The sequence below is a fragment of the Aspergillus fumigatus genome, chromosome 5 (genome assembly GCF_000002655.1).
Source record: "Aspergillus fumigatus Af293 chromosome 5, whole genome shotgun sequence".
NCBI lineage: Eukaryota > Fungi > Ascomycota > Eurotiomycetes > Eurotiales > Aspergillaceae > Aspergillus > Aspergillus fumigatus.
The window spans coordinates 3,830,055-3,849,748 of NC_007198.1; the positions used below are offsets into that span (position 1 = coordinate 3,830,055).

Sequence of the window (19,694 nt, forward strand, 5' to 3'; positions counted from 1 at the left end):
GACACGCCATCATGTGCCCCTGCATAGGTGATGTTTTGCCTAGGTTGTCGTCTACTTTCCATAATGCCCATTATCAAACAGCTGGCGAGCGGTATGAACATTTGGCTCTTGCTCAGATGGAAAAAATATATAAACCACATTGACCATAAGTGAGGAATGGAGAAAGATCAGATGTAGGATCTACTATAATCATATTTTTTCATGCGTTGTGTGAAACTAACAGAGGCCTCAAGACTAATAAGAACCATTATATCCTGACTTCTTTTAATACTTGGTTAATACAGGTTTTAGGAAATATCAATTCAGATCTTATAATCAATTCTTGGCTGCGAAAAATATACAAATATAAATCACCAGCCATTGATACGCACACTCAAGAATCCTCTGAACATGGCCCTTGGGGTTCCATTAACGACCATCCCTTTTTCATGGCTCCTACCAGTGCCGCACTCTGAATTTCTTCTGAGCCTCCACAAGCTAGGTTAGCCTCTATTTCAGAAAGAGCGTCCAGCCATGTAATCTTGACAGGGGCCGGCACCTGTGCGTGCTGCAGTCTAGCAGAGATCGCAGTTAAGAGATCAGCAAGAATAAGACCCGTCTCACTCTTTATCTGATTGATGGAGATGATGCAGCGATTGTAATTGTCACCCTTTGCCCCCTCAATGATAACCGATATATCAGAAGATAGAGGGGTGTGAGTATACTCTTGAATGGTCTCCACAGTAATCACTCCCTGGGCAGGGAGATTTGATGTCGATGCCTGTTGAGAGGTTTCTGAAGCCATCATTAGAAATTTTATCCGAGATATAGTCGTGGTAGGTTCATCATCCGACCAAAACGTACTATTTAGATGGCATTCTTGTAAAACGGCCAAAGCCTGCCTCATGTCACCGTGGCTGGTAGTAGATAGATATTCTAACGCCTCTGGTCTGACTTGAATATTTTCTGTTGTGGCGACCTGCAATAACAAAGTTCGTATCGCAGAAGGTCGCAGAGGTGGAAACCGGAGCCGTGCGCACCGTGAGATCAAGGCTGGTAATAGTTTATGAATATTATTGGTGATAATGCAGAAACGAGTGAAGGCTGCATAATCTTCAATGATCCGACGAAGGGCCATTTGTGCAGTGTGGTCCATTGTGTCAGCTTCATCAAGTATAACAAGTTTAAACATGTTATAAGGACTCTCCCGTAAAGGAACTTTGAAAATGGGCCTTGTGCCTTATTCATGCGAAAAAGGATGGGAAAAAGAAACAAGGTTAGGAATACTTTGATTTAGGAGAGGGCTAGTTAACATACTTGCAAATGCTTTGATCCGTATCTGGACGTCATGCACACTCCTGTCATCACTAGCATTCAATTCAAGGACCATCTGGCTCATGTCAGCATCGCCATATAGCTGACGCGCCAGAGCAAGAATTGTGGATGTTTTCCCTGTCCCAGGAGGTCCATGGAAAAGTAGGTGTGGAAATTTCTATATTCACATTTAGTCAGGATTAACTGGCTATTGGCAGCTTCTCAGTGGAAATGCGATTGGAAGATATCAGCAGTAATAGGAAGTCCATACTCTATGTATCATGAAGCTCTTTAATACGCTGAGTGTCTCATCTTGCCCAACAACTTGTTTAAGAGTAGCTGGACGATATTTGTCTTGCCTGGAACGAAAAATGTCAGTATGGTGGTGGGCGAGATTCCAAACACAGTGTGCGCTTTTACCAGGGTAAAACATCATCCGTTTCAGCCGTACTAGATTTTGCAGAAAATGATGTATGATGCATTGCCTGCTATATTATACTTAATGGCAACAGTTGACTTTTATGTGGATTTGCGGAGTGTAGCTACTTCCTTCAGAAGCGAGTTATGTCGGCTTTAAGTCTCAGAGCCAAAAAGCTTCTTAAGACTCCAAAGTATTTTATGGGGAATGATACGAAAACAACACATATATTGCGTTGGAGGCAGTTTAATTAATTACAAAGGTGGCGTAATCAAGAGTGAGACTTGTTCTAGACTCTAATTGCTGTGGAGATTTCTTGTAAGTTGAGACAGTTGGCTTATTTATTGAAAGACGTTGGCCGGAAAGCTACATGAACAAGACCCTGGAAAGACACAATCTACTTATTTCGCATGAAAACTAAGATGCCAAACCACATCAAAATGGCATACTATCCCTAGGATGTTGAGGAGAATGGTTATGTATTCATTCTATAGATTTGAGCAATCACAGTCTAATTTTCCCATCATGTGCCAGCACACCAAAGCTAGTTAAAGCTGAACCATAGCGGATTTCTTCGGAGGGGACATGAACTGCTAATTATAAGCAATGGCCGGAAACATCATTGAATAGGCTCATTTTTCTCTTGTCAGTGGTTTCAGACTTTCTTTTGCAACTGTATTATTTAAAAGGTCCAGTGTGCTTTTATAGACCGACCAGCAAGATCTTTAATATCATCCTACCTTCTCTCAACAGGAGGTCCGATTCCGTTGTCCATTACATGATTTGGCATTCATCACTTACCAAATTGCGAAAAGTCAAGTCATATCTACTGCTGCAGACGAACTAGTTGCCATAATTCTAGAGAATTTAATTTTGTTGGTGCTCAAGGGTATTATTTTACGTCGAACCCTTGATGGCGCAGCTTCAACCTTCAGATCTCATTTCCCTGCCGTACCTTTGCGTCGTCGACTCTATGTCTAGAATCTGACCAGCTAATTGTGTTTGCCGCTACTGCTGAGATATCGAATGTACTGTTGTGGACCTTGGACTTCAACCCCCTAAGGACTGAGTAATTTTGCCCAAATGATAATGAAAAGCGCATTGAACGGGCGTCAAAAGAGCAGCGCCCATAATGACATAGAAAAAGGAAATGGTGAATGTATATTAAAACTTATCAACTGTACCAGCTTTTACAGCTATTACCAAATTTGACCTTTTGAGCGAACCAGGGGCCTTTGCGAGCCTGTTCAAGGTTATTAATCCTCAGATATAAGCCAAGATAATTGGAGTCTACCATAGTAATACCATTAATATCACCCAACATAGTCAACGCCATCTACTGAATTAATCGCAGCAGTCATTTCATCCAACGAAAGCCTTTATATGCTTGTATGAATATTAATGAAGCATTTAAGTGTAAAAGGATACTCATCGCACTTGAAATGACCTATTAAGTGCGAGGTCCTACTATCGATACTCCTCCTCATGACAGCAGTTATCAACCTGAATTCACACTTTAGCAGTCATTCCTAAGGTCAGTAATGGGACAAGTGTCTCACAGCCTCAATATAATTCCCCAATGGATCCAACACAAAAGCGCTATAAGAGTTCTCATCGTACTGGGGATGTATTTCTGGTGGTCCACTATCTATACCTCCTGCCGCTATCGCTGCTTGATAGAAAGCGTCCACTGTTGCATGATCTACAATGATTAGCCGGAAACTCAAGTAACTGCAAGGTAAGTATACCTGGAGCCATCAAAGCAAAATGCAACCTCTGCTGCGTCGGAACATCATCCTGTACCACCCATAGATCGGGCAGTTCAGAACCTAGCCCGACGGCTTTGGGAATGCGTCTCAACTCGCGGTATTTGAAAGGGGCGAGGGCAGCTTTATACCAGCCCACGACGGAGTCGAATTGCTCTCTAGGAGCGGAGATGCTGATATGGGCTATGTTGCTCAAGGACATGAACAATCCTCAGTTGTGATCCCTGTAGTTGATTACGATTGCGATTGCTTGGGGAAAATTGGTAGATAAGACACTCGTCCCATGACGCTTGGTTTGGTGGTGTGACGTCACTGAGTAGAGTTGGCCCCAAGACAAGCCATTTAGCCAGCAAGCAAGAGTTATTTTAAAGTGGGCTATTCCAGAAGACTGTAGAAACCCAGAAGGAATGTATAAGAAATCCGTACATCTTAAGTTGGGGATGCTGCAACGAGGTGCTCTGAATTATTATGCCAAAGATCGCCACACATTTGGAGTATGATAAGATGCAACATTTGGGCGGATCAAAATTGATCATTCTGTTGGCGAAGCATACGATAGCGCGACACAGACTTGGGCGTCAATTATGGGAAGCCTATAGAGTGAAGATGGGAATCAACAGCGGCAACGGCTTTTGGTATATGTAAGTTCTTACACTCGTGAGCACTGCTGAAAAAAGGTTGAGGTAATATTAATAACACAATGGTCCAATGCCGCCAAGTTTGGTGATATTATGAAAATCATAATCAAAGGGCTTTAAATCAGAATATTGAACTATAATTTCACTATATATTCAAGTGCTTGATTGTGAGTATATATATGATACTTAGGACTGAGCGCATGTCTTGATTAGATAGACTTTTCAGTCTCTAAAGCAAATATAGCCATGCACAATCATCCAATCATCCAATCATGAATAGTCTTCTCAAGCAATTCTCATCGCTGCCTCTGTTAAAGCAACATTTTTTAGTTCTTGAGTCTGAATGACACTAATCAAGAAATTTTCCCCATAATTACTAGCTGCATGCACAATCACGTTTTCTCCATATCCGCAATCTTTCTCATCAGGTGCGGCCTCATCATACTCCGCGAAACTGTCTTTGGTGACATTGTCCTCCGTGGACAGTAGAACCTGCTTTGCAAAAGCCCGAGCTTCATCATATGTTTTGAACGTCCCCTCAATGTTCAGGTCTCGGACACTGGTTGCCTCCTTTTGCCCGTTATACACGACAGTAGTCTGAATTACATAGTACAACGGGATTGATATTCTACCATCCTCAAGCTCTGTCGTAAGGCGCATGTTATTGGGGGTCGTGTCAATCCGCACCCGAAATGTAGTCCCATCTGCGGCTACAGCAAGCACTGCCAGGCCAGGGCGCTGAACAAGATCTTGTTTTTCGAAATCAGTTGAATCGACTTCGTACTTAGTGAAGAACTCTCGCTCGTAGCCGGCGTCGAACAGGCAGCTGTGTGCCGCGACTTTGGCCGCTGGCAGAGATGTGTAGCTCCCAAGAACGCGCACTTTTTCAACGAGGTTGTTGGGATTTTTGGTGAGATGAGAGATTGTTAGAACTATATGGTATAGGTACTCTGAAATCTGTTCCATTTTGGCGATTATTTTGTCTTCTTGCTCTGTGAAATCAAGTGCTCTGGTTTAGATAGCATGTGCGCATTATGTATATGCTGTCGAACAGTCCACATAACTAACCACGGGCTAGCGGAACAGACTTTCGGGGATCTAGTTGGGGTTAAAATTCTGATCATGAGATACATAGGTTTTAGTGATGATCAGAGTAAGTGGTGATGATATACTGTCATCAGCAGTCAATCTAGACACTCTCCACTAATAACTTAGTCTGCGGTTCACGAGACGCTAGTTTCCATGGTCTTGTTCCCAGCCAATGGATCTATTTGAGCTTAGCGAGTCGCCTGTTTTAGAGCAATTACATTTCAACGCCTCCGTCAGAAACTATCCACTAATAGCCAATAGTATACGGAGTAAGTGACTAACATACTGATTTTCTTTGTCAGCTTGCTCGGAGATTCATAGTGCTGTTAAGGATTACTAGAGCACCGACTCAAAAGATTGAGCTTTTCGATCTCTACCAATGCACTATTTAGGATAAGGATGACATAGAAGACTAAAATGACCAAGAAAGGGCGGGAGAAGAAGAATTAGAATTATCAGCCTTTAATAGGTCTAATCCAGTACAGAAATGTGGAAAAGAGAATAACCTGTCAACCATGCTATTGTTCTTGAGCTTGGCTGCCTCCTTTTATAGGCCTATCTACTCCGTGGACCAGTCCATGGGTTGGGTTTGGGTCAATCCACAATAGGTTTTATGTGTTTTGGGTCAACTTTCAATATAAAGAACCTACCTCTACACATATATAGGTTAGACTATAGATACCTACTCTACTTACAGTACATCAATATATATAACTCTGGTGACCTAGTCTATACTACTTTTAGTAGGTAGTAGGCTACTACTATTAGGGTATAAATGCCTATATAATTCATAAATTACTAACCGATACCCATGCAGGGTGGTTTAGGGGTTGATCCTAGCCCACCTATTTTGTAGGTTTGTGGGCTTGGTCAGCCAAGTAACTATTGCTTAGATTAGAGATCCACACACCCTTATACTACTTGGCAACTACTTCGTACCAATCACTGCAGATACAATGATGCCACATTGGCCATCTATTATGTACCACGTACAGTGTTGAACGCCACCGAGCGCCGGTCTAGATTGCTGATGGGCTGACACTGCTTTACATTATCTCTTGTGGCCATTTCCGCGAACCCGGCCTGCTGACTTTTCGGCCGGGAGCCATGAACAAGAGTGAGCACCCGTCATATGATAGAAGGGCTGTCTCGACAGTTATCTTTCGTCAAACGATTGTCGCACCCGCTGTAAGGATACTATAGTTATATCATTTCAAAGTATGGCAATGACAGGAAATCAATTATGTACTTATTAGACTTTCAGCCTGAATTCCTCGTAATGTACATGATGAACGACACCAAGCCGACAAATCCAGGGGAAGAGCGGGAAGATACGGCATTATCGAAATCAGTTATCATATTTTTCATCATTTTCTATACATTAATTGGAATTCTGTAAGTACTTGAGTTCTTATAGATTATGTTGACCCATCAATGCGCTGTATGTGGTTGCGCGGTAGCTATGGGCATCAAGCTAATCAGATAATGGATGACGAGGAGGGTCACGTTAAGGTTATGGGACCGCGTCCAATATCCGTACCTGACACGTACGACTGTTGACTGTCCAAGTATGTTTACAGCGACTCCAAAACGGAGGCTCGAGCATCTTGATGAAGCTGCCCCAGTAAAGTCCTTACAGCAATGGCAGGCTTCATGGTGCAGCGAAGAAAGCCCGTTGCTGTCTAAGGATGATCCCCTGACTTGGTCAGTTTACATCGCTGATATGTCGATTTTTGTGAAGCATGCTGATTCTCCGAGTTTTACAGTACTATCTGCCTTGAAGAAGTTCTGACCCCCCAGCCAGTGCATTGCCTAGGATGTAGACATGTCTTACACTGTTGGTGCCTCGAAAAGTGGTTCCTGCGCTTTCACAATACCTGTCCTGTATGTCATAGAACTATTTGTTCAGATGAAACAGTCGACATTGTTTGAAGGTCTCAAGGCCGTGTACTACGAAATAGAAGTCATTCTTCAGAAATGACTCACTTGAGCTTCTCTTAGCCTTAAAACACATATTACATCCTCCCTTCGCTGGGAATCAATGGCAAGGAAATCAGCAATATCCTGATATCAGCCACACCTTGACAACGTTCGTCACCTACTTGCTAAATGGAAACTAAAGGGGCACAGATTCCACTAACCACAGCACAAACATCTAACATAAGTGTTTATATTGCACTATTCTCAATCTCCTAATAGCTGCCAGACATTATAGCACCTGCACTTATCACATCTTTAATATAGGGAATTAGTTGATATTAAAGCTCACAGCAGGCATTCATCGCATAAAGGTGGGTATATAAACAATAAACTACGCTAGCTACTGGTAAATTGTACTCTGTTAGTAGAATTTTATCTAGCCAGCTCCGCCGGAAAACCCATATGGCGAAACTACATCAGTGGACTGAGAGAACATGCCACAATTGGTAGCAAACACCTGTCATCATATTAAGGAAGAATCTCGAATGATAACATCCTTGGTCACTGCTTTCATCAGTAGTTAGTCTCTAGCAAATCCACCGCGTCCATCTCTTTTTGACATTGCCCGTCCAAAGGCGCCCAAGCCCTCATCAAGAGCGCTATGGGTAAGACCCTCCAACATGGACTTATTGAATGCGGCCGCTCAGTTTCCTCCAATACATATCATCTGAAGCGCGCGATTCCGAGACCAGCGCCTGATTAGTTTCTTCTCTCTGTTGTAACCGTATTATCTGGTATCGTTTTGATCGGGCTCAACTTCTCATCAAGAGTAATTCCAAGGAACAGTACTTGAACGGCGCGTCGTAAACATTCCAGATGCGTTTTCATGCGAGAAGCTTTCAAGACTATCACTTCATTGCCTTACACCGAGTATACCGAGGCCAAAGCCCTAAAGATTTAGATGAGTTTCAAAGAATATCTGGCGTCAATCAGATCCTCTCATTCGGTGACTGGGACTTTCTTATCATGCCAGAGATATGCCAGATCTTCCGCAACGGCGTCAAACCCACAAATAGGCTCACTATGGAGACAAAGATTGCCAGCTTCATCAAGTAAAATGACCTTGATGAAGTCAATATCAACTAGGAATACCCCAGCACGCCTGACCTCCCTAACTTAATTCAGGTACAGAGAAAGACAGTCCCAACTACCTGGCCTTCCTTATTAACAAGAACCTTTTGCTAGGAAAATTTGTCTCTAATACTACTCTTATATCTTACTAGTATCCAAAGCAGCTCTTTATTAAGGCTGGTAGTACTTACTACCTGTTGTATCTAGATAGTGATGTGACGCAATGCACCCGCGAACAAGTTACTGATGCTGGCCTCTGTCAGACAATCTGCAGAGACATCAAGTTCTCTGCGCCCAAGGGCCAAGGGAAATCGAGTCCATCTCTGACGGGAATAACTACAACGGTATCACGAAGCGTAGCCCTTCGCCAATGTGGCGGACACGACCAATGAGGGCACCCATGTCCGACCTGATGGAGGTCGATATCACAAGGCCCAGCTTCAGACGAATGCCGACTACGCAGACAGAGTGAGCAATGTAAGCCTCGCAGCCCAAATAAATTGCAGACATACCCCGGACCCATCCTTCAAGTAGGGAAGATGAAACTAAAATTGGATTACTACTATCTAGGGCCTGGCGACAATGTAGGAATGACACAAGGCAAACCCTTCTTGCATGAAGATTTACAAGCGACTACCTCGACATAACGGAACACAATGGGATGGCATATTACTATTGGTTTTCAAGACAGTGTTTTCTAACTTGAATCACGAAAAACCGGCTATAATAATAACCCCAGTCAGAGCAAACATCCCCGCCCACCGCATCAACGCCCGTCGGATGTGGTATTTGGCGGTGCGCTCGATTCCCACCGAGTCATTCTCATGCGGGAAGGGTACATCCTTGGGAACATCTTTACCCAGCGCTCTACACAGCGGCTCCCAGCCCTCCCTCACGTCAAAGAATATAAGCTGATGGGGTGGCACATTTTCCTTCAACCATGCTAGATGCCTGGAGTAGGTCTCCCTCTGTGGCAGGGTGGCGGCGACCTCATTGACCGAATTCAGATGTCGACCATCGGCATACAGCCTGCTCCACTGCCGCCGCAGCAGCCAAGTAAAGTCCACAAAATGTCGCATGCCTGGCAGTGGAAACAGGAGCGCTTTTAGGAACCACGTTCTTGTAAGCCCATGCGCTTGTTTCATGCTCTTTTCCCACGCGAGCGGATCACGCACTGTACAGACGACCTTGGCATCGGGGTAGAGTTCCAGCAACTCTGGGAGAAGGTGACAAGCCGGAGTGTCGGTGACGGCAGCGAAGCCAGTCAGGCAAGATTTGAGAGCAGCCAAGACAGTGGGACGATCGCCCTCAAGCCATGCATGGAGGATGCGGATCCATGATTTTAGCTCCGACGGTGGCCCGCGTGTGGTTTGGGTGTTGCAGTGGTAGACGGGCGCGTCGAGCAGGATAGCCAAGGCCATGCTCAAGGATGTAGTCCCAGTGCGAGGCAGCCCGGCGCCGATGACTTGGATTTGGGTTCCGGGCTTCGGAATCGAAGTGGTTTGGCCCATTGTCAGTCGGTAGAGGGATAATCACAATAGTAGCCACTGTCCGTCGCACACACTCGGACGCGGGAAATTCTATTGATGGCTCTGGCGGTGTAAGCGATGGCTGGATGCATTTATAGAATTTTGTCGAACCCATATGTAAGGGTTGGTCGATGCCAGATCCATCGCAAGTAAGGGCGCTTCCCCATTTCCAAGTGGGAGGGTCATAATGGCTTTACTGAAATATACATCATTCCCGGACTAAACTTCGAAACAGTAACATCAGTGATACATGGATGATCTAATGTACTAGTCGCTCATCTTAATGCCAGTCCACCCAATCCGCCAAATTAAGAATTCAACACGGTAGGCAACGATGCGGTGAAGCCGCTTCTGCTGTTGATTGAGAGACAGCATGTCATAGTTCCACAATTGATTCTAAACTCAGTCCCGTTGGGTTGGCCTTGATTTGTAGGGGGATGCACCCATTCTTGAGTTCTGCGTGGTGAGCCAATACTACTAGCTAAGTCATGCTAGTCTGCACATTTGAACTCACAATAATTAGGAGCAAGAAAAATAAAATTTGAGCTATCAAGATGTGTTCCCTATGGGTTGTACTGTGACTCTCCATGCAGCAGATCAATATTAGGGTCAAAGGTGCGCTATTTTGGTTTAAAATACTGGGTTCAAATGATGTTTTTACAGATTATCGACACCACACTTCTGGGAGTGAGTAGCTTGGCGTTTAACAGGCACCTATTGTTAAAAAGTACCAAATGTAGTCTCCGAGGAAACAAAAGTGGGCTTTCTATGAGATGCTGGTCTAGCAAAATTCGAGTTCGTCACTTTTTTTAGGAAGGTTGGTCACAATGGTCAGATAAACACACAAATGTCATCGCCCTTAGCTAATGGCTAGAATTATAGCCTGACAGTGTGTAATAACACCTATATGATCTATGAAATAGAAGCATGTTTCTATCTACATCTTGTCACTGCTATGTCCTGATACTGCAAGTTGACCATGCTGCCTCAATATGAACAAGCACTATGAGGTATACTAGGCTGATGCTCACATGTCCGTCAGATCATACTGGCAAAACTCAAAAAATGTTAGTTACAAAGTGTCAGCTGGTGTTAGATATGTCTTCTTATTTTTTTATTTTTATTTCTATTTTTATTTCATTTTATTTTATTTTTATTTTTATTTTTATTTTTTTTTTTTCATTTTTTTTACCCAAACATGTGAATATAGAAGCGGTGTACTAGTACATGTATCCTGTAAATCTTCCCAATGCTGGGCCGCAGTTAGGCCCACTGTTTAATATGGGCTGAATACAACAATGCACTATTAGCAATAATATGGTTAGCGCAGCTGTCTGCTCCCAGAGACTGGTGTTCATGTGATATGGCTAATGCTTAATGAGCAAAAATATGGCTGGAGTATCCCTCTTTTAGAGTTCCCTTATCAGAAAAAATAGTTGTAACCCATCCTTACAAATGGTGGGCGGACTACACGTCGTCCTTGGGCTGCCTTTACATTAGCCTTAGACCATGCTTTTTTTGTATTCACCCAGCTTCCCTAATACTATTATTATTCTCTTGAAGGTTCCAGAGAATGAAATGTCGGGACTGTAATACGAGCCAGTTCAATAATTAATTAAACTAATTGATATTCATATTGCATTATCCACATCCCCCTCAACTCCCTGGCGCGAATCGCGTCGAGATATCTATCGCTTGGACAAATAGCCAAGCATACCCTCATCTGTCCCAATAAAACCATACTCAATGCATGATGTCAGGTATGAACGGCGAGGAGATGTAGTTCTGCGACTCTGGTATACTATTGCTCACGGATTCCAACAACCTTGACTCGGACCGTCCAGGAACCATCCTTGCTCCGTGGAAGAAGTTTGTCTCGTACAAACCGAATATTCTCTGGTGTCGTCTGGTTCAATTCCAAATCGAATCGACGGACAACAGCTGCGAGGGTGTTATATAATTCCGCATAGGCCAAGCTGTGGTGAGCGACCTTAGAATTGTGAAAGGCTTTAATAGAAGATGGAACAGACTCACTTCATGCCTATACAGCCCCTGTTACCTCTGCTAAATGTCACAAGGAACTTTGAAAGGCCTTCTTCGCGCCCTGCTGCCAGCATCCAACGTTCAGGGTGAAACCTCGTCGGATCAGGAAAAATGGTGGGATCCATATGTACGAAACGTGCGATCATACTGACTGGTGTCTACTTATGTTGATTAGTTATGTCAGCTGGAACAAATGGTTGTCAGAAAGAATACCCCAGGAGGCACCACAATATCCTTGTATTTTAAGGCCTCTGTCGGCGAGATTCTCTGCTGTCGCATAACTATTCCAGAAAAGCGTAGGGCCTCGCGGATGACTGCCGTCTGTGAAGTAAACTGTCAACCAGGACCGGGGGCGACCATGATACACAAGCAGGGTACGAACCAGATATGGCAATTTTTCAAGTTCGCGCCATGTTGTTGGATGTTGCGGTGTTGGCATTATTTGCTCCAATTCCCTGCGAAGTTTCGAAAGGACCCTCTTGTCATTTAGAATGTAAAGCGAGGACCTGTGAATTCCCTCTTGTGGTTAGTTTTGCCGTTTTGGGTATGGTCGCCCGATACGCCGTCTTGTAAACACCGCCCCCATCGTGACCTCCAGTATATAAGAACCGTCCCCTCGCTGTTCTAACCATCCTCTCTCCCAACTTCTTCTTTTCCTCCCAACTCCCCCAAATATTCTACACCCTTCCGGTCGCTGCCGTCGTTTCATCTGTCCAGATGGCTACTACCCAACCCCCTCTTTTTTTCCCCATCGGAAATTGCGGCTGCGCCTCCCCCTCTCTTCGTGTCTCCACTTCGCAGTTTCCTTACCAGCCGTCAGCCTTGACCGGTCGTTGAGCTGGCCAAGCTGATTATGTCGCCCCCTTTTTCGGCTTCCAGCGATTTCATCAAGATTGCCAGAGGGGGGAAAAAGGTGCATTGCCTGGTTATCCCCGACTTGTAGCAAAACCAGTTAGCTTGAGAGCTATAGTTCCACGGACGGCCTTCAACATCATTCGCTTGCTTGACTGACCCATCCAAAGGGGCAAGACCCAGATACTGCAACTTTCAACAACTCTGAGGCTGAATACGCCTTACTGCCGCCCCCACTCCCTAGTCTTTCCGTGGTCACCGGTTCCAGCGTCGCATTTGCGCTAATCGTGTGCGCACGATGGCCACGCATGCGCTTAGGTTGCCCAGATGACGACGAGATTACGCCCTCAGTGAAACAAGACCAATGGCATAAATGCCTCACCAGGCAATAACTGTTCCAATCCTCGCGACTGATCGGAGTTCCGTTGTCGACTTTCCGGCCGTCTGCGCCCTGCGACACAAGCTTGCGGAAAGAACATCCCTAAAAGCACCATCATTCCCGGTTTATTATCGAAGAGCCGCTGTGGTCTCATGATGAGTGCATTTAGCAATTGCCAATTGTGGGTAATGTTGGGTAAATCCCTCGGGTTGACCGAAGACTTGGCTGGGATGGCTGTTCACTATTGGCTGAGTGTCGAACCGTGAGGCATGCAACGACAATGTCAAGGTGCTACATGGCGTGGTTAGACCACAGGATCCGCAATTGTCTGAAATACAGGGAAAACGGGAATCCATGATACTATGCTCTGTTGTCGAAGCGCGAAAAGAGTATCCCAGCACATTGATGTCTGCCTAGCTTGGGCAGGTTATAAATACCCCGGTCTGTCTCTTGTTGAGCAGCTATGCACATAGCAAAATATACCAATTGAATCCCATACGTTCTGCGTTCAATCCACCACTTCCCAACTCTCGCCTCGCCCAGTATGAATCGTCAGATTTCTTACAATGGACCTCTAGCGACATCGTCGTTCCCTGTCCGAAAGTCACAATTTGGCACTGTCCCTTTGCCTTGCACTTTTCCACCCTGCAATTTCCCTTCTCCACTTCCATCTGGCCCCTTGAATCATCCCCTCCCCCCCAAACCTCCCACCTCCAAGTATTTTTTTCATGCATACACTCCACTTGATCTTCGAGCCCCGTCCGAAAGCACCACGTCTCCACGCATTAATCGTGGCCGATGCGTTCCAGTTACCAGCGAACCCGAGTCGCCTTCTTCAGACCACCAAATTGGAGTGCTTGGCAGCATCAATGCAGAGAATATTATCTCATTACCAACCGAGGGTACGTACGAATCATTCAGTTTTATCATCAAGGGCCGTCGCTCAACAGTGATTTTTTTCAGATACAACCCAAGGTCTTGAAAGTGAATGCGAAATGACGAGCAGCCTCGGCTCCGATAATGCCGATCCGCCCCGCCCAGAAACCATCTTATACGCGCAAAATCACGACCCATTTGGGCGTAAGTCGTCATTCTTGCCGCGGTGCGCCGATAATGGCCTATGTCATGCCGACGCCAACCCAGTGTCAGAAGTACCTGAATCGCCCCCGTCCACCGTCAAAAGCTCTGGCGATGCTAGCGTAAGCGACAAAGATGATGACGGTCTCATGGATCGTTGTATGCTGCACGACGGCGCGAAAGGCTTGCTGGCCGTACCTCGATCAAAGGTCCAGACCTCATCAGGGCAGGTGGCTGAAACATCCCCTCCACAGCTCAGCCGTAAAGTGATTCAAAATGCTACTTCGAGTAGCTTGTACATCAAAGTCGAGCGATCAAAGCCTTCCAGTCGAAAGAGGCCGTCATGCATCGCTTTGGAGACGGACGAGAAAGCAAGTGGTCCTCGAATAAGGGCGAGACTTGGAGCGAAGGTCCAGCCCTCGCTTGGGCAGGTGGTCGAAAAATTCAAACGTCAAGCCACCCAGCATGATACCGGGAGTAGCATGTGCATCAAGCCTGAGAGCGCCCGATCAAAACCTATCCGCCGAAAGAGGCCAGCAGGCGCTGCTTTGGAGACCGATGAGAAAGCAAGTGGTCCTCAAACAAGGGCGAGGGCAAGAGCTGAAGCATCCGAAGCATCTGAAGCATCCAGTCCATTGCCGATTGCCCGTAGTGCTCGACCTTATTCAGCGGCTGAAGACGATATCCTACAAACATTGGTGGCTAGAGGGCTCGCCTGGGAGGAAATTGAGAAGGAGTTCGGTCTGCGCTTCGCTAAGAGGACTATGAGATCCCTGCAGATGCGTTGGTCGAGAAAGCTGAAGCTTACAGCTCCGTCTACCAGATGCTCGAAGCGCAAACGGTCTTCTGCGTCTCTTTGAATTCTCTGACGCAAAGGCACCGCTGCACAAGCCGAGTTATAAGCAGTTATAAGCACTGGATGATTCTGGGTTGCCTGCCGGGCCACCTCCGGCTTCCGCCAACAGGTCTGCGCCAGATTGTAGACGTCGTCTCATCCGCATTGGCTGGCTGAACTAAGTATGTTCCGCGTCGAAAGCAGCTGTGGCAAGGCTCCAAGAGGATCCCAACATGGTGGACACAGGAAAACACGCCTGGGGTCAAACTATAGCACCCTAACGCGCAACAGGGTGCTATGTATGTATTAGAGAGATACGAGTCCAGCGATAGTCTATTGCAGCGTGTAACCGAGATATGACTAGGTTGACAACAAACTGAGAAGCTCCAAAGGTTCTTTTGCCTCCTCAGCGTTGCAAGCGAACGAAAACTGCCTAGCGACAGTAGAACGCATCTAGGAATTTGATAACGAAGAAAAGTCCTAAAAGTTGCCTTAGTAACGACGGAAGAAATGTATGCTAAGGTTAGGTGGCATTAATAGAGGCGCTTAGGTTTGACTGCTCAAAGTAATGACCAAGGCAGCTATTTGGACGCTGACGATATCAGTCAAGATGATAGGGCACATGACCAGCTAAAAGCGAGGGGAGTACGCAAGCCAGCGAGGTACACGAAGACGAAGAATTTGCCTGGGGAAGCTCTTATTATCCTGAAGCCCCAGGAGCTGTTTTCGATCATTTGTCCTCTTCCGGGTTCGCTATAGCCGCAGCCAAAGCACCCAATGAGTATATGACGTAATAGCCCGCAAAGACACTATCGGTTACTGAGCTATTAACCATGGGTCTGTTAGAAGTTCAGGGGCGCTCTGCCTCTCCTCTGGATCCCATCGCAACATCTTTCTCACAAACTGCATGAACATCTTCTTATTTTCACCTTCAAGGTACTCTTCCGAGTCCTCCAATGAGCACTGTGGTACTTCTATTGCGCCCTTCCATCGCCCTGTTCGTGAGTCAGCTGGAGTTCGAATGGATCCATTTAATAATGAGTAGATTACCATTGGAGTCCCAGTACTTCCGACTCTGAGGAGCCTTGCGAAGGAAATTAAGGGGGGCAGGGCCCAGCATTGCTATCATTTCGGCGAGAAGATGTGCGTCCGAATGGTCCCCGTTGGGTCCTCTACCATCGAACAAATGGTGATCTTCAAATAGGTCCCAAATCTATCAATTGTTAATAATTACCTCATGGCATACAGGGCAGTAAAAAAGAATGATCGTTCTTCACTTACCAAGGCTCCAACATTCCAAATGTCAACTTTTGACGTCCAACTCATCCCAAGGATGACCTCAGGCGCACGATAAATGTCTGGTTGGATCGACCCGTCGTGCACATCCCCTAGACGAGCTTCTCCAAAGTCCGAAAGAAGTGGCATTCCAAAGCCACTCCATCCCTTCTTACGATGGAACGGCCGAGACTTATAGATAGTATGGCTGCTATCAACCTTCCGCGGGCTAGGCTCGGCTTCCTCACTAGTATCCCATTCGCGAAAAATAGAGTCATCTTTTGAACCGATAAGAATGTTCTTCGCTTGTATATCTTAGCAGGAATCAGCTTCAGACAAACAATAGGGGGTCTTCGGTGAGACACAAACCAGTATGTATGACATGGGCCTCCGAGTGCAGGTAGTCAAGGGCAAGTAAAAGTTGCTGAAGTGCTCCCTTTAGTAAGTCTTCTGGAAGGCTCTGCGGTTTCAGGGTAGCTTGAAAATGCAAAAGACTCGTTAAAAGCGGCTCGTAAACAATGCATTGATGACTACCACTCGGTCCTGTGATTTCAAATTCCTCAATCATTTTACGGACAAGTGAGCTGCCAGGATGATTTGTTTTCACGCTTGAGAGATGCTTAAGCACTTGGACTTCCCGATTCACCTCAGAACTGCGGATGTAAATTTTCAGGGCAATGTAACGATGTTGACTATCCTCAAAATTAGCATGGTCATGTCACTATTTGAGGTAGTATGGCCATGAAATACTGGAGGTCACGGCAAAACCAGACTGTTGAATTTGCGCCAAACCCCAATTTGCTGAGAACCTGATATCTAGAGCGAAACACATCCCCAAGTTTGACAGGGTAGAAAAGGCCTCGATCAAATGCGGGCATCCGTTCTTCCTCGATTTTCACGGCGGAGTCCAGTATAGGAAAGTTGGAAGTTATGGGTGTTCGTGGCGGAGATGGAGCCTGTCGAAAGAATCGACTGAGTCGATGGAAGGGAGTCATAGTCGAGAATGTGAGTAAAAACGACAGTTATAGTATTGTTATAAGGATAAAGTAACCGGTAAATCAATTCCCACACGACAATAAAATGTCCAATCAATGTGTACGTGTTTGTTTGCAGGATGGGGAAACGCTACCAGGAAGAAGTGGAGGATTGAGGTGGAGCAGAACAGTACAGATGTAAGATATAACCAATCAACGGTAGATAGAGCGGAGTAGGGAGCACTAGCTAGGGGTCTCCATGCAGCCTATGGCCGCAATAGCTTGAGGAAATATAATAAGAATAATAATAATAATATGCCTTTTGCACGTGACCTTGAAAGTCTTGCGGAAGCAAACAAATCCAAGTACAACAGCTAGGTGCAAGGGCATAGCGCAGCCCCCGCATAAGCCACTCGGTCAGAAAGCGTCTCGAGGAGCGTCCTTGGATATTTTCCGCTGGTTTGCCATCAATGGCGAAGGTTTACCGCCAGAATATATCTATGGAGATGAATGGTTGGAATCTCTTAATGATACTGAAAAGAGTAGTTGGGAGTATCGAGATGATGAAGATGCGACTCCTCTACCGAGCGCTGTGAAGAGTATCAGGACGATGATAGCCGGATACCACAAAGGCAACAAAAAGAGCAATACATTGAAGCCAATGCGCACCATAATTATCTCTGAGGAGGCATGCTATTGTCCTCTTGATCCTTATATGGCCAATTACGCCAACAGATCTCCTGTTGGCCCGCCTCTGCTTGCCTAACCATTTCTATTCGAAGCTGGCGGTTGCCCTCCACTGCCCTCTCAAAGTTGTCCGGCTCGGTCCCGCCTTCCAGATCGATATTGAGGTGTTCTCTAACCCGCGATAAGAGCTGTTCAGACTCGTTCCATTCCTGCGATTCCGCTATAGCAGCCTCTCGTTCTTCTTCGCTGAACTCAACTGGACAAGCTGCCGAGGAGATTTTGCTCCATACCGATGGTGTTGTGATGCCCACCAACGCAGCACGTAGGTTAATTACGTCCGCATCCCAGGGGTACCCTGTCTGGCGAAGGAGATACTGCTGCATTCCGAGATGAGGAATTTTCAACACATTCATGTGTTCCTCGTTGTGTACACCTGTCGCCGCTGTGTAGTAGAGGTTGGCCTCTTCTAAGCGAAAGATGGCTTTGATTTGTCTCTGTTCGTCGATACCCATCTTATCAAAATCATCGGGGAGGGATGGAATCTCCAGGCTTTGAGGCTGAGATGAGTCGTGATGACAAAACGCTGGATACCCTGCTTGCATGAAGCGTGGTAATATTGTGGCACCCTGCCAATCAATGATACTGATGATTTTGGATGTTCCAGGAGCCAATAAAATGTTGCTCAGGCTCAAATCTGGGTGTCTTAGCGTCGGAGCACTATAAGAACCCGGTCGGATTAGATGAGGCGCTACCTGTAGGAATTGCGAAAGTAACGAGGTGTGCTCAGAGGGATGAATGTTATAGTTAGTTGGTAGAAGGAATGTCTGGCGAGGCTGAGGTTTTGCGTGACGCTGAATGACAGCCATTTCTCGACGAGCTGCGGAGGTAACACAGTCTAAGGGTGAAAGCCCTACGGCAATGATCAGCCCTGTTCCTGTCGGCTCTTTTTCTAAGAAACCAAGAATAAAGGGGAAGGTGGAAAGGGGGGAAACCCTACAGGGCCCACGGTCAATTTCTGTTTTGCTTCGTTCGCCATGCCAAAACTCCCGGGAAGAGACAGGGCCAATAACAAAATCTTCCACGATTGGTATCTGGTGTTTCCAGTCAAGGTCCTTCGTGTGATATAAGCTTCCGTACGCAGGAAAACGGAAGTCAAAAATTTTCCTTTCCATCTCTGCAATTTGAATCATGATGTCTTTCACCTCGTCGGTTGTGAGAGATAACCACCGTGAGGAGAGACTCTCCCCCTCAACCCGCTCCATCAGAATATACTCTGCTCCGACAGGGTTTTCCGATGTTGTTGAATATGCGAAAACCTCCGGTACCGGCAGTTTGAGAACAGCTCGCAAAAAGTCCATCGTGGCAACCTCACTCGCGGTTGTGTAATGAGCAGGTCCGGCAATGGGTGTGGGAATTCGCGCAATCACTTCACGACCATTCTTTGCTCGCAGAATAAACACTTTGTTAAAGCCTCCCTCTGCCAGCTTAGCGATATCAGGGCAATAGTCTTGTTGCATTGCTTCACCGGCGATCCGTTGGAGCTCTGTTGGTCGAAACTTGACGTAACGTTCGTTCAAACGGTCGGTCTCGTTGAATCTGGCTAGCAATCAGCAACTGAGACCAAATCAATAAAAACCTAGCATACATCCATCGTCGTGAGGTATTCCGAAAGAATTCCTCGTGGAGAGCCTGTGGACTGGTGGATAAGTGATGGCGGGATGAAACAGACATGGCAGGCTGATCGGAACAAAAGCACGGTTTGCGGCAAAAGGACAAGCGTAATATGTT

At 46.0% G+C, this 19,694-nt stretch overlaps 9 protein-coding genes across 9 annotated transcripts; 2 read left to right on the forward strand and 7 right to left on the reverse strand.

The window, feature by feature from the left end:
* Positions 1-373: 373 nt before the first annotated feature.
* AFUA_5G14820 (uncharacterized protein) lies at positions 374-1,983 on the reverse strand (the record flags this gene model as incomplete). Its single annotated transcript, XM_077804907.1, has 4 exons — positions 1,714-1,983; positions 1,565-1,652; positions 1,297-1,471; positions 374-1,092 (listed from the first exon to the last, which is right to left on the reverse strand). Exons 1-4 carry the CDS (start codon positions 1,773-1,775, stop codon positions 374-376), a joined length of 1,044 nt encoding a protein of 347 aa, XP_077661043.1. The 5' UTR covers positions 1,776-1,983.
* A 1,263-nt stretch (positions 1,984-3,246) lies between these two features.
* Positions 3,247-3,679, reverse strand: AFUA_5G14830 (VOC family protein; the record flags this gene model as incomplete). Its single annotated transcript, XM_748081.1, has 2 exons — positions 3,247-3,413; positions 3,460-3,679. The coding sequence occupies 2 exons, from the start codon at positions 3,677-3,679 to the stop codon at positions 3,247-3,249; spliced, it is 387 nt and encodes a 128-aa protein (XP_753174.1).
* Positions 3,680-4,400: 721 nt separating this feature from the next.
* On the reverse strand, positions 4,401-5,081 carry AFUA_5G14840 (uncharacterized protein; the record flags this gene model as incomplete). The annotated part of the gene is made up of 1 exon (XM_748080.2): positions 4,401-5,081. The coding sequence occupies one exon, from the start codon at positions 5,079-5,081 to the stop codon at positions 4,401-4,403; it is 681 nt and encodes a 226-aa protein (XP_753173.2).
* Positions 5,082-6,372: 1,291 nt separating this feature from the next.
* On the forward strand, positions 6,373-7,509 carry AFUA_5G14845 (RING finger protein). Its single transcript, XM_001481473.2, has 3 exons — positions 6,373-6,599; positions 6,705-6,908; positions 6,971-7,509. Exons 1-3 carry the CDS (start codon positions 6,448-6,450, stop codon positions 7,134-7,136), a joined length of 522 nt encoding a protein of 173 aa, XP_001481523.2. The 5' UTR covers positions 6,373-6,447; the 3' UTR covers positions 7,137-7,509.
* A 1,238-nt stretch (positions 7,510-8,747) lies between these two features.
* AFUA_5G14850 (sulfotransferase family protein) lies at positions 8,748-10,420 on the reverse strand. The gene has a single exon (XM_748079.2). It carries the CDS (start codon positions 9,764-9,766, stop codon positions 8,963-8,965), a length of 804 nt encoding a protein of 267 aa, XP_753172.1. The 5' UTR covers positions 9,767-10,420; the 3' UTR covers positions 8,748-8,962.
* A 942-nt stretch (positions 10,421-11,362) lies between these two features.
* On the reverse strand, positions 11,363-12,184 carry AFUA_5G14860 (cytochrome P450). The gene is made up of 3 exons (XM_748078.2): positions 12,041-12,184; positions 11,819-11,985; positions 11,363-11,760 (listed from the first exon to the last, which is right to left on the reverse strand). The coding sequence occupies exons 1-3, from the start codon at positions 12,104-12,106 to the stop codon at positions 11,586-11,588; spliced, it is 408 nt and encodes a 135-aa protein (XP_753171.2). The 5' UTR covers positions 12,107-12,184; the 3' UTR covers positions 11,363-11,585.
* Positions 12,185-12,318: 134 nt separating this feature from the next.
* On the forward strand, positions 12,319-14,995 carry AFUA_5G14865 (SANT/Myb-like DNA-binding domain-containing protein; the record flags this gene model as incomplete). Its single annotated transcript, XM_077804908.1, has 3 exons — positions 12,319-13,960; positions 14,022-14,138; positions 14,202-14,995. The coding sequence occupies exons 1-3, from the start codon at positions 13,603-13,605 to the stop codon at positions 14,993-14,995; spliced, it is 1,269 nt and encodes a 422-aa protein (XP_077661044.1). The 5' UTR covers positions 12,319-13,602.
* A 791-nt stretch (positions 14,996-15,786) lies between these two features.
* AFUA_5G14870 (putative protein kinase) lies at positions 15,787-17,579 on the reverse strand (the record flags this gene model as incomplete). The annotated part of the gene is made up of 5 exons (XM_748077.2): positions 16,996-17,579; positions 16,615-16,937; positions 16,252-16,523; positions 16,021-16,183; positions 15,787-15,965 (listed from the first exon to the last, which is right to left on the reverse strand). Exons 1-5 carry the CDS (start codon positions 17,238-17,240, stop codon positions 15,787-15,789), a joined length of 1,182 nt encoding a protein of 393 aa, XP_753170.1. The 5' UTR covers positions 17,241-17,579.
* Positions 17,580-17,893: 314 nt separating this feature from the next.
* AFUA_5G14880 (aminoglycoside phosphotransferase family protein) lies at positions 17,894-19,423 on the reverse strand (the record flags this gene model as incomplete). The annotated part of the gene is made up of 1 exon (XM_748076.1): positions 17,894-19,423. The coding sequence occupies one exon, from the start codon at positions 19,421-19,423 to the stop codon at positions 17,894-17,896; it is 1,530 nt and encodes a 509-aa protein (XP_753169.1).
* Positions 19,424-19,694: the final 271 nt, after the last annotated feature.

Excerpts from the sequence above, each read along its gene's own strand:
- AFUA_5G14845 (XM_001481473.2), top strand. The coding sequence starts at position 6,448 with ATGTACTTATTAGACTTTCAGCCTGAATTCCTCGTAATGTACATGATG. Across the intron at positions 6,600-6,704 it reads TATACATTAATTGGAATTCT|GGTCACGTTAAGGTTATGGG; the intron begins GTAAGTACTTGA and ends GATGACGAGGAG. Across the intron at positions 6,909-6,970 it reads AAGGATGATCCCCTGACTTG|TACTATCTGCCTTGAAGAAG; the intron begins GTCAGTTTACAT and ends CGAGTTTTACAG.
- AFUA_5G14850 (XM_748079.2), bottom strand. The coding sequence starts at position 9,766 with ATGGGCCAAACCACTTCGATTCCGAAGCCCGGAACCCAAATCCAAGTC.
- AFUA_5G14860 (XM_748078.2), bottom strand. The coding sequence starts at position 12,106 with ATGCGACAGCAGAGAATCTCGCCGACAGAGGCCTTAAAATACAAGGAT. Across the intron at positions 11,986-12,040 it reads ATATTGTGGTGCCTCCTGGG|ACACCAGTCAGTATGATCGC; the intron begins GTATTCTTTCTG and ends CAACATAAGTAG. Across the intron at positions 11,761-11,818 it reads AGGGGCTGTATAGGCATGAA|CTTGGCCTATGCGGAATTAT; the intron begins GTGAGTCTGTTC and ends CGCTCACCACAG.